Source organism: Carcharodon carcharias, chromosome 23 (genome assembly GCF_017639515.1).
Source record: "Carcharodon carcharias isolate sCarCar2 chromosome 23, sCarCar2.pri, whole genome shotgun sequence".
NCBI classification, from domain to species: Eukaryota; Metazoa; Chordata; class Chondrichthyes; order Lamniformes; family Lamnidae; genus Carcharodon; species Carcharodon carcharias.
Genome location: NC_054489.1, coordinates 47,819,593 through 47,837,007, shown reverse-complemented (window position 1 = coordinate 47,837,007; position 17,415 = coordinate 47,819,593). Strand labels below are relative to the sequence as shown.

The window sequence follows — 17,415 nt, the reverse complement described above, 5'->3', positions numbered from 1 at the left end:
ATGGGGACGGTGTAGAGGGAGATTTACTCTGTATCTAAGCCCGTGCTGTACCTGTCCTGGGAGTGTTTGATGGGGACAGTGTAGAGGGAGCTTTACTCTGTATCTAACCCCGTGCTGTACCTGTCCTGGGAGTGTTTGATGGGGACAGTGTAGAGGGAGATTTACTCTGTATCTAACACCGTGCTGTACCTGTCCTGGGAGTGTTTGATGGGGACAGTGTAGAGGGAGCTTTACTCTGTATCTAACCCCGTGCTGTACCTGTCCTGGGAGTGTTTGATGGGGACAGTGTAGAGGAAGCTTTACTCTGTATCTAACCCTGTGCTGTACCTGTCCTGGGAGTGTTTGATGGGGACGGTGTAGAGGAAGCTTTACTCTGTATCTAACCCCTGTGCTGTACCTGTCCTGGGAGTGTTTGATGGGGACAGTGTAGAGGGAGCTTTACTCTGTATCTAACCCGTGCTGTACCTGTCCTGGGAGTGTTTGATGGGGACAGTGTACAGGGAGCTTTACTCTGTATCTAACCCCGTGCTGTACCTGTCCTGGGACTGTTTGATGGGGCCAGTGTAGAGGGAGATTTACTCTGTATCTAACCCTGTGCTGTACCTGTCCTGGGAGTGTTTGATGGGGACAGTGTAGAGGAAGCTTTACTCTGTATCTAACCCTGTGCTGTACCTGTCCTGGGAGTGTTTGATGGGGACAGTGTAGAGGAAGCTTTACTCTGTATCTAACCCCGTGCTGTACCTGTCCTGGGAGTGTTTGATGGGGACAGTGTAGAGGGAGATTTACTCTGTATCTAACCCCGTGCTGTACCTGTCCTGGGAGTGTTTGATGGGGACAGTGTAGAGGAAGCTTTACTCTGTATCTAACCCTGTGCTGTACCTGTCCTGGGAGTGTTTGAAGGGGACAGTGTAGAGGAAGCTTTACTCTGTATCTAACCCCGTGCTGTACCTGTCCTGGGAGTGTTTGATGGGGTCAGTGTAGAGGGAGATTTACTCTGTATCTAACCCCGTGCTGTACCTGTCCTGGGAGTGTTTGATGGGGACAGTGTAGAGGAAGCTTTACTCTGTATCTAACCCCGTGCTGTACCTGTCCTGGGAGTGTTTGATGGGGACAGTGTAGAGGGAGATTTACTCTGTATCTAACCCCGTGCTGTACCTGTCCTGGGAGTGTTTGATGGGGACAGTGTAGAGGGAGCTTTACTCTGTATCTAACCCCGTGCTGTACCTGTCCTGGGAGTGTTTGATGGGGACAGTGTAGAGGAAGCTTTACTCTGTATCTAACCCCGTGCTGTACCTGTCCTGGGAGTGTTTGATGGGGACAGTGTAGAGGAAGCTTTACTCTGTATCTAACCCCGTGCTGTACCTGTCCTGGGAGTGTTTGATGGGGCCAGTGTAGAGGGAGATTTACTCTGTATCTAACCCCGTGCTGTACCTGTCCTGGGAGTGTTTGATGGGGACAGTGTAGAGGAAGCATTACTCTGTATCTAACCCCGTGCTGTACCTGTCCTGGGAATGTTTGATGGGGACAGTGTAGAGGAAGCTTTACTCTGTATCTAACCCCATGCTGTACCTGTCCTGGGAGTGTTTGATGGGGACAGTGTAGAGGAAGCTTTACTCTGTATCTAAGCCCGTGCTGTACCTGTCCTGGGAGTGTTTGATGGGGACAGTGTAGAGGAAGCTTTACTCTGTATCTAACCCTGTGCTGTACCTGTCCTGGGAGTGTTTGATGGGGACAGTGTAGAGGAAGCTTTACTCTGTATCTAACCCCGTGCTGTACCTGTCCTGGGAGTGTTTGATGGGGACAGTGTAGAGGGAGATTTACTCTGTATCTAACCCCGTGATGTATCTGTCCTGGGAGTGTTTGATGGGGACAGTGTAGAGGGAGCTTTACTCTGTATCTAACCCCGTGCTGTACCTGTCCTGGGAGTGTTTGATGGGGACAGTGTAGAGGAAGCTTTACTCTGTATCTAACCCTGTGCTGTAACTGTCCTGGGAGTGTTTGATGGGGACAGTGTAGAGGGAGCTTTACTCTGTATCTAACCCCGTGCTATACCTGTCCTGGGAGTGTTTGATGGGGACAGTGTAGAGGGAGATTTACTCTGTATCTAACCCATACTGTACCTCTCCTGGGAGTGTTTGATGGGGACGGTGTAGAGGGAGATTTACTCTGTATCTAACCCTGTGCTGTACCTGTCCTGGGAGTGTTTGAGGGGCCAGTGTAGAGGGAGATTTACTCTGTATCTAACCCCGTGCTGTACCTGTCCTGGGAGTGTTTGAGGGGCCAGTGTAGAGGGAGATTTACTCTGTATCTAACCCCGTGCTGTACCTGTCATGGGAGTGTTTGATGGGGACGGTGTAGAGGGAGATTTATTCTGTATCTAACCCCGTGCTGTACCTGTCCTGGGAGTGTTTGATGGGGACAGTGTAGAGGGAGCTTTACTCTGTATCTAACCCCGTGCTGTACCTGTCCTGGGAGTGTTTGATGGGCCAGTGTAGAGGGAGCTTTACTCTGTATCTAACCCTGTGCTGTACCTGTCCTGGGAGTGTTTGATGGGCCAGTGTAGAGGAAGCTTTACTCTGTATCTAACCCCGTGCGGTACCTGTCCTGGGAGTGTTTGATGGGGACGGTGTAGAGGAAGCTTTACTCTGTATCTAACCCCGTGCTGTACCTGCCCTGGGAGTGTTTGATGGGGACAGTGTAGAGGGAGCTTTACTCTGTATCTAACCCCGTGCTGTACCTGTCCTGGGAGTGTTTGATGGGGACAGTGTAGAGGGAGCTTTACTCTGTATCTAACCCCGTGCTGTACCTGTCCTGGGAGTGTTTGATGGGGACAGTGTAGAGGGAGCTTTACTCTGTATCTAACCCCGTGCTGTACCTGTCCTGGGAGTGTTTGATGGGGACAGTGTAGAGGGAGATTTACTCTGTATCTAACCCCGTGCTGTACCTGTCCTGAGAGTGTTTGATGGGGACAGTGTAGAGGGAGATTTACTCTGTATCTAACCCCGTGCTATACCTGTCCTGGGAGTGTTTGATGGGGACAGTGTAGAGGGAGATTTACTCTGTATCGAACCCCGTGCTGTACCTGTCCTGGGAGTGTTTGATGGGGACAGTGTAGAGGGAGCGTTACTCTGTATCTAACCCCGTGCTGTACCTGTCCTGGGAGTGTTTGATGGGGACAGTGTAGAGGGAGCGTTACTCTGTATCTAACCCCGTGCTGTACCTGCCCTGGGAGTGTTCGATGGGGACAGTGTAGAGGGAGCGTTACTCTGTATCTAACCCTATGCTGTACCTGTCCTGGGAGTGTTTGATGGGGACAGTGTAGAGGGAGCGTTACTCTGTATCTAACCCCGTGCTGTACCTGTCCTGGGAGTGTTTGATGGGGACAGTGGCGAGGGAGCTTTACTCTGTATCTAACCCCGTGCTGTACCTGTCCTGGGAGTGTTTGATGGGGACAGTGTAGAGGGAACGTTACTCTGTATCTAACCCCGTGCTGTACCTGTCCTGGGAGTGTTTGATGGGGACAGTGGCGAGGGAGCTTTACTCTGTATCTAACCCCGTGCTGTACCTGTCCTGGGAGTGTTTGATGGGGACAGTGTAGAGGAAGCTTTACTCTGTATCTAACCCCGTGCTGTACCAGTCCTGGGAGTGTTTGATGGGGACAGTGTAGAGGAAGCTTTACTCTGTATCTAAGCCCGTGCTGTACCTGTCCTGGGAGTGTTTGATGGGGACAGTGTAGAGGAAGCTTTACTCTGTATCTAACCCCGTGCTGTACCTGTCCTGGGAGTGTTTGATGGGGACAGTGTAGAGGAAGCTTTACTCTGTATCTAACCCCGTGCTGTACCTGTCCTGGGAATGTTTGATGGGGACAGTGTAGAGGAAGCTTTACTCTGTATCTAACCCCGTGCTGTACCTGTCCTGGGAGTGTTTGATGGGGACAGTGTAGAGGAAGCTTTACTCTGTATCTAAGCCCGTGCTGTACCTGTCCTGGGAGTGTTTGATGGGGACAGTGTAGAGGAAGCTTTACTCTGTATCTAAGCCCGTGCTGTACCTGTCCTGGGAGTGTTTGATGGGGACAGTGTAGAGGAAGCTTTACTCTGTATCTAAGCCCGTGCTGTACCTGTCCTGGGAGTGTTTGATGGGGACAGTGTAGAGGAAGCTTTACTCTGTATCTAACCCCGTGCTGTACCTGTCCTGGGAGTGTTTGATGGGGACAGTGTAGAGGGAGATTTACTCTGTATCTAACCCCGTGCTGTACCTGTCCTGGGAGTGTTTGATGGGGACAGTGTAGAGGGAGCTTTACTCTGTATCTAACCCTGAGCTTTACCTGTCCTGGGAGTGTTTGATGGGGACAGTGTACAGGGAGCTTTACTCTGTATCTAACCCCGTGCTGTACCTGTCCTGGGACTGTTTGATGGGGCCAGTGTAGAGGGAGATTTACTCTGTATCTAACCCTGTGCTGTACCTGTCCTGGGAGTGTTTGATGGGGACAGTGTAGAGGAAGCTTTACTCTGTATCTAACCCTGTGCTGTACCTGTCCTGGGAGTGTTTGATGGGGACAGTGTAGAGGAAGCTTTACTCTGTATCTAACCCCGTGCTGTACCTGTCCTGGGAGTGTTTGATGGGGACAGTGTAGAGGGAGATTTACTCTGTATCTAACCCCGTGCTGTACCTGTCCTGGGAGTGTTTGATGGGGACAGTGTAGAGGGAGCTTTACTCTGTATCTAACCCCGTGCTGTACCTGTCCTGGGAGTGTTTGATGGGGACAGTGTACAGGGAGCTTTACTCTGTATCTAACCCCGTGCTGTACCTGTCCTGGGACTGTTTGATGGGGCCAGTGTAGAGGGAGATTTACTCTGTATCTAACCCTGTGCTGTACCTGTCCTGGGAGTGTTTGATGGGGACAGTGTAGAGGAAGCTTTACTCTGTATCTAACCCTGTGCTGTACCTGTCCTGGGAGTGTTTGATGGGGACAGTGTAGAGGAAGCTTTACTCTGTATCTAACCCCGTGCTGTACCTGTCCTGGGAGTGTTTGATGGGGACAGTGTAGAGGGAGATTTACTCTGTATCTAACCCCGTGCTGTACCTGTCCTGGGAGTGTTTGATGGGGACAGTGTAGAGGAAGCTTTACTCTGTATCTAACCCTGTGCTGTACCTGTCCTGGGAGTGTTTGATGGGGACAGTGTAGAGGAAGCTTTACTCTGTATCTAACCCCGTGCTGTACCTGTCCTGGGAGTGTTTGATGGGGACAGTGTAGAGGGAGATTTACTCTGTATCTAACCCCGTGCTGTACCTGTCCTGGGAGTGTTTGATGGGGACAGTGTAGAGGAAGCTTTACTCTGTATCTAACCCCGTGCTGTACCTGTCCTGGGAGTGTTTGATGGGGACAGTGTAGAGGGAGATTTACTCTGTATCTAACCCCGTGCTGTACCTGTCCTGGGAGTGTTTGATGGGGACAGTGTAGAGGGAGCTTTACTCTGTATCTAACCCCGTGCTGTACCTGTCCTGGGAGTGTTTGATGGGGACAGTGTAGAGGAAGCTTTACTCTGTATCTAACCCCGTGCTGTACCTGTCCTGGGAGTGTTTGATGGGGACAGTGTAGAGGAAGCTTTACTCTGTATCTAACCCCGTGCTGTACCTGTCCTGGGAGTGTTTGATGGGGACAGTGTAGAGGGAGATTTACTCTGTATCTAACCCCGTGCTGTACCTGTCCTGGGAGTGTTTGATGGGGACAGTGTAGAGGAAGCATTACTCTGTATCTAACCCCGTGCTGTACCTGTCCTGGGAATGTTTGATGGGGACAGTGTAGAGGAAGCTTTACTCTGTATCTAACCCCATGCTGTACCTGTCCTGGGAGTGTTTGATGGGGACAGTGTAGAGGAAGCTTTACTCTGTATCTAAGCCCGTGCTGTACCTGTCCTGGGAGTGTTTGATGGTGACAGTGTAGAGGAAGCTTTACTCTGTATCTAACCCCTGTGCTGTACCTGTCCTGGGAGTGTTTGATGGGGACAGTGTAGAGGAAGCTTTACTCTGTATCTAACCCCGTGCTGTACCTGTCCTGGGAGTGTTTGATGGGGACAGTGTAGAGGGAGATTTACTCTGTATCTAACCCCGTGATGTATCTGTCCTGGGAGTGTTTGATGGGGACAGTGTAGAGGGAGCTTTACTCTGTATCTAACCCCGTGCTGTACCTGTCCTGGGAGTGTTTGATGGGGACAGTGTAGAGGAAGCTTTACTCTGTATCTAACCCTGTGCTGTAACTGTCCTGGGAGTGTTTGATGGGGACAGTGTAGAGGGAGCTTTACTCTGTATCTAACCCCGTGCTATACCTGTCCTGGGAGTGTTTGATGGGGACAGTGTAGAGGGAGATTTACTCTGTATCTAACCCATACTGTACCTCTCCTGGGAGTGTTTGATGGGGACGGTGTAGAGGGAGATTTACTCTGTATCTAACCCTGTGCTGTACCTGTCCTGGGAGTGTTTGAGGGGCCAGTGTAGAGGGAGATTTACTCTGTATCTAACCCCGTGCTGTACCTGTCCTGGGAGTGTTTGAGGGGCCAGTGTAGAGGGAGATTTACTCTGTATCTAACCCCGTGCTGTACCTGTCATGGGAGTGTTTGATGGGGACGGTGTAGAGGGAGATTTACTCTGTATCTAACCCCGTGCTGTACCTGTCCTGGGAGTGTTTGAGGGGCCAGTGTAGAGGGAGATTTACTCTGTATCTAACCCCGTGCTGTACCTGTCCTGGGAGTGTTTGATGGGGACAGTGTAGAGGAAGCTTTACTCTGTATCTAACCCCGTGCTGTACCTGTCCTGGGAGTGTTTGATGGGGACAGTGTAGAGGGAGCTTTACTCTGTATCTAACCCCGTGCTGTACCTGTCCTGGGAGTGTTTGATGGGGACAGTGTAGAGGGAGATTTACTCTGTATCTAACCCCGTGCTGTACCTGTCCTGGGAGTGTTTGATGGGGACAGTGTAGAGGGCGCGTTACTCTGTATCTAACCCCGTGCTGTACCTGCCCTGGGAGTGTTCGATGGGGACAGTGTAGAGGGAACGTTACTCTGTATCTAACCCTATGCTGTACCTGTCCTGGGAGTGTTTGATGGGGACAGTGTAGAGGGAGCTTTACTCTGTATCTAACCCCGTGCTGTACCTGTCCTGGGAGTGTTTGATGGGGACAGTGTAGAGGGAGCTTTACTCTGTATCTAACCCCGTGCTGTACCTGTCCTGGGAGTGTTTGATGGGGACAGTGTAGAGGGAGCTTTACTCTGTATCTAACCCCGTGCTGTACCTGTCCTGGGAGTGTTTGATGGGGACAGTGGCGAGGGAGCTTTACTCTGTATCTAACCCCGTGCTGTACCTGTCCTGGGAGTGTTTGATGGGGACAGTGGCGAGGGAGCTTTACTCTGTATCTAACCCCGTGCTGTACCTGTCCTGGGAGTGTTTGATAGGGACAGTGTAGAGGGAGCTTTACTCTGTATCTAACCCCGTGCTGTACCTGTCCTGGGAGTGTTTGATGGGGACAGTGGCGAGGGAGCTTTACTCTGTATCTAACCCCGTGCTGTACCTGTCCTGGGAGTGTTTGATGGGGACAGTGTAGAGGAAGCTTTACTCTGTATCTAACCCCGTGCTGTACCAGTCCTGGGAGTGTTTGATGGGGACAGTGTAGAGGAAGCTTTACTCTGTATCTAACCCCGTGCTGTACCAGTCCTGGGAGTGTTTGATGGGGACAGTGTAGAGGAAGCTTTACTCTGTATCTAAGCCCGTGCTGTACCAGTCCTGGGAGTGTTTGATGGGGACAGTGTAGAGGAAGCTTTACTCTGTATCTAAGCCCGTGCTGTACCTGTCCTGGGAGTGTTTGATGGGGACAGTGTAGAGGAAGCTTTACTCTGTATCTAACCCCGTGCTGTACCTGTCCTGGGAGTGTTTGATGGGGACAGTGTAGAGGAAGCTTTACTCTGTATCTAACCCCGTGCTGTACCTGTCCTGGGAATGTTTGATGGGGACAGTGTAGAGGGAGCTTTACTCTGTATCTAACCCCGTGCTGTACCTGTCCTGGGAGTGTTTGATGGGGACAGTGTAGAGGGAGCTTTACTCTGTATCTACCCCTGTGCTGTACCTGTCCTGGGAGTGTTTGATGGGGACAGTGTAGAGGAAGCTTCACTCTGTATCTAACCCCGTGCTGTACCTGTCCTGGGAATGTTTGATGGGGACAGTGTAGAGGGAGCGTTACTCTGTATCTAACCCCGTGCTGTACCTGCCCTGGGACTGTTCGATTGGGACAGTGTAGAGGGAGCGTTACTCTGTATCTAACCCTATGCTGTACCTGTCCTGGGAGTGTTTGATGGGGACAGTGTAGAGGGAGTTTTACTCTGTATCTAACCCCGTGCTGTACCTGTCCTGGGAGTGTTTGATGGGGACAGTGTAGAGGAAGCTTTACTCTGTATCTAACCCTATGCTGTACCTGTCCTGGGAGTGTTTGATGGGGACAGGGGCGAGGGAGCTTACTCTGTATCTAACCCGTGCTGTACCAGTCCTGGGAGTGTTTGATGGGGACAGTGTAGAGGGAGCTTTACTCTGTATCTAACCCCGTGCTGTACCTGTCCTGGGAGTGTTTGATGGGGACAGTGTAGAGGAAGCTTTACTCTGTATCTAAGCCCGTGCTGTACCTGTCCTGGGAGTGTTTGATGGGGACAGTGTAGAGGAAGCTTTACTCTGTATCTAACCCCGTGCTGTACCTGTCCTGGGAGTGTTTGATGGGGACAGTGTAGAGGAAGCTTTACTCTGTATCTAACCCCGTGCTGTACCTGTCCTCGGAGTGTTTGATGGGGACAGTGTAGAGGAAGCTTTACTCTGTATCTAACCCCGTGCTGTACCTGTCCTGGGAGTGTTTGATGGGGACAGTGTAGAGGAAGCTTTACTCTGTATCTAACCCCGTGCTGTACCTGTCCTGGGAGTGTTTGATGGGGACAGTGTAGAGGAAGCTTTACTCTGTATCTAACCCCGTGCTGTACCAGTCCTGGGAGTGTTTGATGGGGACAGTGTAGAGGAAGCTTTACTCTGTATCTAAGCCCGTGCTGTACCTGTCCTGGGAGTGTTTGATGGGGACAGTGTAGAGGAAGCTTTACTCTGTATCTAAGCCCGTGCTGTACCTGTCCTGGGAGTGTTTGATGGGGACAGTGTAGAGGAAGCTTTACTCTGTATCTAACCCCGTGCTGTACCTGTCCTGGGAGTGTTTGATGGGGACAGTGTAGAGGAAGCTTTACTCTGTATCTAACCCCGTGCTGTACCTGTCCTGGGAATGTTTGATGGGGACAGTGTAGAGGAAGCTTTACTCTGTATCTAACCCCGTGCTGTACCTGTCCTGGGAGTGTTTGATGGGGACAGTGTAGAGGAAGCTTTACTCTGTATCTAAGCCCGTGCTGTACCTGTCCTGGGAGTGTTTGATGGGGACAGTGTAGAGGAAGCTTTACTCTGTATCTAACCCCGTGCTGTACCTGTCCTGGGAGTGTTTGATGGGGACAGTGTAGAGGAAGCTTTACTCTGTATCTAACCCCGTGCTGTACCTGTCCTGGGAGTGTTTGATGGGGACAGTGTAGAGGGAGCTTTACTCTGTATCTAACCCCGTGCTGTACCTGTCCTGGGAGTGTTTGATGGGGACAGTGTAGAGGAAGCTTTACTCTGTATCTAACCCCGTGCTGTACCTGTCCTGGGAGTGTTTGATGGGGACAGTGTAGAGGAAGCTTTACTCTGTATCTAACCCCGTGCTGTACCAGTCCTGGGAGTGTTTGATGGGGACAGTGTAGAGGGAGCTTTACTCTGTATCTAACCCGGTGCTGTACCTGTCCTGGGAATGTTTGATGGGGACAGTGTAGAGGAAGCTTTACTCTGTATCTAACCCTATGCTGTACCTGTCCTGGGAGTGTTTGATGGGGACAGGGGCGAGGGAGCTTTACTCTGTATCTAACCCCGTGCTGTACCAGTCCTGGGAGTGTTTGATGGGGACAGTGTAGAGGGAGCGTTACTCTGTATCTAACCCCGTGCTGTACCTGTCCTGGGAGTGTTTGATGGGGACAGTGTAGAGGAAGCTTTACTCTGTATCTAAGCCCGTGCTGTACCTGTCCTGGGAGTCTTTGATGGGGACAGTGTAGAGGAATCTTTACTCTGTATCTAACCCCGTGCTGTACCTGTCCTGGGAGTGTTTGAAGTGGACAGTGTAGAGGAAGCTTTACTCTGTATCTAAGCCCGTGCTGTACCTGTCCTGGGAGTGTTTGATGGGGACAGTGTAGAGGGAGCTTTACTCTGTATCTAACCCCGTGCTGTACCTGTCCTGGGAGTGTTTGATGGGGACAGTGTAGAGGAAGCTTTACTCTGTATCTAACCCCGTGCTGTACCTGTCCTGGGAGTGTTTGATGGGGACAGTGTAGAGGAAGCTTTACTCTGTATCTAACCCCGTGCTGTACCTGTCCGGGGAGTGTTTGATGGGGACAGTGTAGAGGGAGATTTACTCTGTATCTAACCCCGTGCTGTACCAGTCCTGGGAGTGTTTGATGGGGACAGTGTAGAGGGAGCTTTACTCTGTATCTAACCCGGTGCTGTACCTGTCCTGGGAGTGTTTGATGGGGACAGTGTAGAGGGAGCTTTATTCTGTATCTAACCCTGTGCTGTACCTGTCCTGGGAGTGTTTGATGGGGACAGTGTAGAGGAAGCTTTACTCTGTATCTAACCCCGTGCTGTACCAGTCCTGGGAGTGTTTGATGGGGACAGTGTAGAGGAAGCTTTACTCTGTATCTAACCCCGTGCTGTACCAGTCCTGGGAGTGTTTGATGGGGACAGTGTAGAGGAAGCTTTACTCTGTATCTAAGCCCGTGCTGTACCACTCCTGGGAGTGTTTGATGGGGACAGTGTAGAGGAAGCTTTACTCTGTATCTAAGCCCGTGCTGTACCTGTCCTGGGAGTGTTTGATGGGGACAGTGTAGAGGAAGCTTTACTCTGTATCTAACCCCGTGCTGTACCTGTCCTGGGAGTGTTTGATGGGGACAGTGTAGAGGGAGCTTTACTCTGTATCTAACCCCGTGCTGTACCTGTCCTGGGAGTGTTTGATGGGGACAGTGTAGAGGGAAGCTTTACTCTGTATCTAACCCCGTGCTGTACCTGTCCTGGGAGTGTTTGATGGGGACAGTGTAGAGGAAGCTTTACTCTGTATCTAAGCCCGTGCTGTACCTGTCCTGGGAGTGTTTGATGGGGACAGTGTAGAGGGAAGCTTTACTCTGTATCTAACCCCGTGCTGTACCTGTCCTGGGAGTGTTTGATGGGGACAGTGTAGAGGAAGCTTTACTCTGTATCTAAGCCCGTGCTGTACCTGTCCTGGGAGTGTTTGATGGGGACAGTGTAGAGGGAGCTTTACTCTGTATCTAACCCCGTGCTGTACCTGTCCTGGGAGTGTTTGATGGGGGCAGTGTAGAGGGAGTGTTACCCTGTATCTAACCCTGTGCTGTACCTGTCCTGGGAGTGTTTGATGGGGCCAGTGTAGAGGAAGCTTTACTCTGTATCTAACCCCGTGCTGTACCTGTCCTGGGAGTGTTTGATGGGGTCAGTGTAGAGGAAGCTTTACTCTGTATCTAACCCCGTGCTGTACCTGTCCTGGGAGTGTTTGATGGGGACAGTGTAGAGGAAGCTTTACTCTGTATCTAACCCTGTGCTGTACCTGTCCTGGGAGTGTTTGATGGGGACAGTGTAGAGGAAGCTTTACTCTGTATCTAACCCCGTGCTGTACCTGTCCTGGGAGTGTTTGATGGGGACAGTGTAGAGGGAGATTTACTCTGTATCTAACCCCGTGCTGTACCTGTCCTGGGAGTGTTTGATGGGGACAGTGTAGAGGGAGCTTTATTCTGTATCTAACCCCGTGCTGTACCTGTCCTGGGAGTGTTTGATGGGGACAGTGTAGAGGGAGATTTACTCTGTATCTAACCCAGTGCTGTACCTGTCCTGGGAGTGTTTCATGGGGACAGTGTAGAGGAAGCTTTACTCTGTATCTAACCCCGTGCTGTACCTGTCCTGGGAGTGTTTGATGGGGACAGTGTAGAGGGAGCTTTACTCTGTATCTAACCCCGTGCTGTACCTGTCCTGGGAGTGTTTGATGGGGACAGTGTAGAGGGAGCTTTACTCTGTATCTAACCCCGTGCTGTACCTGTCCTGGGAGGGTTTGATGGGGACAGTGTAGAGGAAGCTTTACTCTGTATCTAACCCGTGCTGTACCTGTCCTGGGAGTGTTTGATGGGGACAGTGTAGAGGGAGCTTTACTCTGTATCTAACCCCGTGCTGTACCTGTCCTGGGAGTGTTTGATGGGGACAGTGTAGAGGAAGCTTTACTCTGTATCTAACCCCGTGCTGTACCTGTCCTGGGAGTGTTTGATGGGGACAGTGTAGAGGGAGCTTTACTCTGTATCTAACCCCGTGCTGTACCTGTCCTGGGAGTTTTTTTATAGGGATACTGTAGAAGGAGCTTTACTTTTTATCTAACGCTGTGCTGTACCTGCCCTGGGTGTGCTTCAAGAGAACAGTTTTGGGGCGAGCATTAGTCTGTACCTAACCCTGTGTTGCTCCTGTCCAGGGAGTATTTGATGAGGATAGAGTACAGAGATCATTACTCTTTACCTAATGTTGTGTTATATCTGTCCTAGGAGTGTTTGATGGGGGCCGTGAAGAGGGAGTATTACTCAGCACCTAATCCCAGCTGTACCTGCCCTGCAAGTGTTTGATGGGGACAGTCTTGGGGGAGCTTTACTCTGTATCTAACCCCGTGCTGTACCTGTCCTGGGAGTGCTTGATGGGGACAGTGTAGAGGGAGCTTTACTCTGTATCTAACCCGGTGCTGTACCTGTCCTGGGAGTGTTTGATGGAAACAGTGCAGAGGAAGCTTTACTCTCTATCTAACCCCGTGCTGTACCTGTCCTGGGAGTGTTTGATGGGGACGGTGTAGAGGGAGCTTTACTCTGTATCTAACCCCGTGCTGTACCTGTCCTGGGAGTGTTTGACGGGGACAGTGTAGAGGGAGCTTTACTCTGTATCTAACCCTGTGCTGTACCTGTCCTGGGAGTGTTTGATGGGGACAGTGTAGAGGGAGCTTTACTCTGTATCTAACCCCGTGCTGTACCTGTCCTGGGAGTGTTTGAGGGGGACAGTGTAGAATGACCTTTACTCTGTATCTAACCCCGTGCTGTACCTGTCCTGGGAGTGTTTGATGGGGACAGTGTAGAGGGAGATTTACTCTGTATCTAACCCCGTGCTATACCTGTCCTGGGAATGTTTGATGCGGACAGTGTAGAGGGAGATTTACTCTGTATCTAACCCCGTGCTGTACCTGTCCTGGGAGTGTTTGATGGGGACAGTGTAGAGGGAGCTTTACTCTGTATCTAACCCCGTGTTGTACCTGTCCTGGGAGTGTTTGATGGGGACAGTGTAGAGGGAGCTTTACTCTGTATCTAACCCTGTGCTGTACCTGTCCTGGGAGTGTTTGATGGGGACAGTGTAGAGAGAGCTTTACTCTGTATCTAACCCCGTGTTGTACCTGTCCTGGGGTGTTTGATGGGGACAGTGTAGAAGGAGCTTTACTCTGTATTTAACCCCGTGCTGTACCAGTCCTGGGAGTGTTTGATGGAAACAGTGCAGAGGAAGCTTTACTCTGTATCTAACCCCGTGCTGTACCTGTCCTGGGAGTGTTTGACGGGGACAGTGTAGAGGGAGCTTTACTCTGTATCTAACCCCGTGCTGTACCTGTCCTGGGAGTGTTTGATGGGGACAGTGTAGAGAGAGCTTTACTCTGTATCTAACCCCGTGTTGTACCTGTCCTGGGAGTGTTTGATGGGGACAGTGTAGAGGGAGCTTTACTCTGTATCTAACCCCGTGCTGTACCTGTCCTGGGAGTGTTTGATGGGGACAGTGTAGAGGGAGCTTTACTCTGTATCTAACCCCGTGCTGTACCTGTCCTGGGAGTGTTTGATGGGGACAGTGTAGAGGGAGCTTTACTCTGTATCTAACCCCTGTGCTGTACCTGTCCTGGGAGTGTTTGATGGGGACAGTGTAGAGGAAGCTTTACTCTGTATCTAACCCCGTGCTGTACCTGTCCTGGGAGTGTTTGATGGGGACAGTGTAGAGGGTGCTTTACTCTGTATCTATCCCCGTGCTGTACCTGTCCTGGGAGTGTTTGATGGGGACAGTGTAGAGGGAGCTTTACTCTGTATCTAACCCCGTGCTGTACCTGTCCTGGGAGTGTTTTAATGGGGTCATTGTCGAGGGAGCTTTACTCTATATCTAACCCCGTGTTGTACCTGGATTGATGTTCATGGAGGTAAATTCTGTTTCAGTGCAACAGTCGAGCTGTGGTTTCTGCTCGCTGTCTAGGTGCTGCCTGATGTCTGGGTGCTGCTCCCTCCCTGGGTGCTGCCTGTTCTCTGGGTGCTGCCTGTTCTCTGGGTGCTGCTTGCGCTCTGGGTGCTGCCTGTTCTCTGGGTGCTGCTTGCGCTCTGGGTGCTGATCACTCTCTGGGTACTGACTGGATTCTGGGTGCTGCTTGGTGTCTGGGTGCTGCTCACTCTCTGGGTGCTGCCTGGTCTGTGTGTGCTACTTGCCCTCTGGGTGCCACCTGGTCTCTTGCTGCTGTCTCATCTCTGGGTGCTGCTTGCTCTGTGGGTGCTGCCTGGTCTCTGGGTGCTGCCTGGTGTGTGTGTGGAGCTCACCTTCTGGGTCTTGCCTGGTCCATGGATGGTGTAGGGTCTCTGGGTACTGCTTGCTCTCTGACTACTACTCTCCCTCTGGGTGCTGCTGCATCTCTGGGTGCTGCCTGGTATTTGGGTGCCGCTCAGACACTGGCTACTCCTCTCCCACTGGGTGCTGCTCTGTCTCTGGGTGCTTCTCGTTCTTTAATAATCTCTTTGTTTTTTGTTTAAGGCGGGTCGAAGAACTTTAAGCCATACCTCCTTAACTCCACGTCAGACTCGGACTTGATGAAATATCGAACTATCAGCAGAATCCCACAAATCACCCTCAACTTTGTGGATTTTAACCCTGATGTCATCTTAACCCCATCCCCGACGGAGATCGAGATCATTGCCCCCAGCAAAGTGAAAGAGAGAACTCAGAACGTCACAGAGAAAGTCACCCAGGTACCAAACACCATGCAGCCTCGCTGTCCACCAGCCTTCGCTGCCCCATCACTGCCCCCTCGCTACCCCCTCACTGCCCCCTCGCTGCCCCCTCACTGCCCCCTCGCTGCCCCCTCACTGCCCCCTCACTGCCTCCATGCTGCCCCCTCACTGTCTCCTCACTGCCCCCTCGCTGCCCCCTCGCTGCCCCCTCGCTGCCTCCTCACTGCCCCCTCGCTGCCTCCATGATGCCCCCTCACTGCCCCCTCACTGCCCCCTTGCTGTCCCCTCACTGCCCCCTCGCTGCCCCCTCACTGCCCCCTCGCTGCCCCCTCACTGCCCCCTCGCTGCCCCCTCACTGCCCCCTCACTGCCCCCTCACTGCCTCCATGCTGCCCCCTTGCTGACCCCTCGCTGCCTCCATGCTGCCCCCTCGCTGCCCCATCACTGCCCCCTCGCTGCCCCCTCACTGCCCCCTCACTGCCCACTCGCTGCCCCCTCACTGCCCCCCACTGTCTCCTCACTGCCCCCTCGCTGCCCCCTCGCTGCCTCCTCACTGCCCCCTCGCTGCCCCCTCGCTGCCCCCCACTGTCTCCTCACTGCCCCCTCGCTGCCCCCTCGCTGCCTCCTCACTGCCCCCTCGCTGCCTCCATGATGCCCCCTCACTGCCCCCTCACTGCCCCCTTGCTGTCCCCTCACTGCCCCTTCACTGACCCCTCGCTGCCTCCATGCTGCCCCCTCGCTGCCCCCTCCCTGCCCCCTCGCTGCCCCCTCGCTGCCCCTTGCTGCCCCCTTGCTGCCCCCTCGCTGCCCCCTCGCTGCCCCTTGCTGCCCCCTTGCTGCCCCTTGCTGCCCCCTCGCTGCCCCCTCGCTGCCCCCTCGCTGCCCCTTGCTGCCCCCTTGCTGCCTCCTTGCTGCCCCCTCGCTGCCCCCTCACTGCCCCCTCGCTGCTCCCTCACTGCCTCCATACTTCACCCATGCTGCCCACTGGCTCTGCACACACATTTGTGGAGGTAAAAACAATAACAATAGGGTAATTATATTAGGTGATTTCAACTTTCCCAACATTAATTGGGATAGACAGAGTGTTAAGGGCTTGGATGGAGTGGATTTCTTGAAATGTGTACAGGAGAGGTTGTTAGGTCAATATGTAGAGGGTCCAACAAGGGACAGCGCAGTGCTGGACCTAATTCTGGGGAATGAAGCTGGACAGGTGGCTGAGGTGGTGGTGGGGGAGCATTTTAGTGATAGTGACCACAACATGGTATAATTTAAGTTTGTTATGGACAAAGAAATAGACAAGTTGCAAAAAAATGTTTTGGATTGGGGGAGAGCGGATTTTAGTAAAATAAGGCAGGATCTGGCCAAGGTAGACTGGGAACAGTTACTTGTGGGGAAATCTACAGAGGAACAGTGGGGTCATTCAAAAAGGAAATGGGGAGGGTATGGGCTCAACATTTTCCCTCTAGGGTGATAGGAAGGAGTAACAAGCCCAGAGAACCATGGATGACCAGAGATATTCAGGATACGATGAGAAGGAAAAGAGAGGCCTTTAGCAGGGAAGCAAATCAGCAGAGGCATTAGTGGAGTACAGACAGTGCAGGGTGGAGCTTAAGAAAGCAATTAGGAGAGCAAAGAGGGGATATGAGAAAGCTCTGGCTGGTAAAAGTAGGGAAAATGCCAAGATATTCTATAAGTATATCAATTTTTCAATGGGAAGAGGATAACCAGGGAAAGAGTAGGGCCCATTAGGGACCAAGGGGACAATCTATGGGTGGCACCAGAGGACATCGGTAGAGTGTTGAATGAATACTTCACATCCGTCTTCACCCAAGAGAATGAGGATGAAGGTGTCGAACTCAGGGAGAGAGACTGCGAGGTTCTTAAGTGAATTGAGGTTGAGTGTCTTGGGCTACAGGAAGATATAGATGGGATGGTCAAATGGGCAGGTAAGTGACAGATGGAATTTAACCCTGAAAAGTGTGAGGTGATACACTTTGGAAGGAGTAATTTGACAAGGAGGTATTCAATGAACGGCATGACACTAGGAAGTTCTGAAGAACAAAGGGACCTTGGCGTGTGTGTCCAGAGATCTCTGAAGGCGGAGGGGCACGTTAGTGGGGTGGTGAAAAAGGCATATGGGACACTTGCCTTTATCAATCGAGGCATAGATTACAAAAGTAGGGAGGTCATGTTGGTGTTGTATTGAACCTTGGTGAGGCCACAGCTGGAGTACTGTGTGCAGTTCTGGTCACCACATTATAGGAAGGATGTGA

The 17,415-nt window shown here is 51.9% G+C and overlaps 1 protein-coding gene across 1 annotated transcript in view; it reads left to right on the top strand.

Moving 5' to 3' along the window:
* The window catches only part of kcnh6a (potassium voltage-gated channel, subfamily H (eag-related), member 6a), a 229,084-nt gene that overhangs the window by 113,591 nt on the left and 98,078 nt on the right, over positions 1-17,415 (top strand). Inside the window, exon 5 of the mRNA XM_041173545.1 lies at positions 14,947-15,161. Coding sequence (XP_041029479.1) covers positions 14,947-15,161 — 215 coding nt within the window. The remainder of the gene's footprint in view (positions 1-14,946; positions 15,162-17,415) is intronic.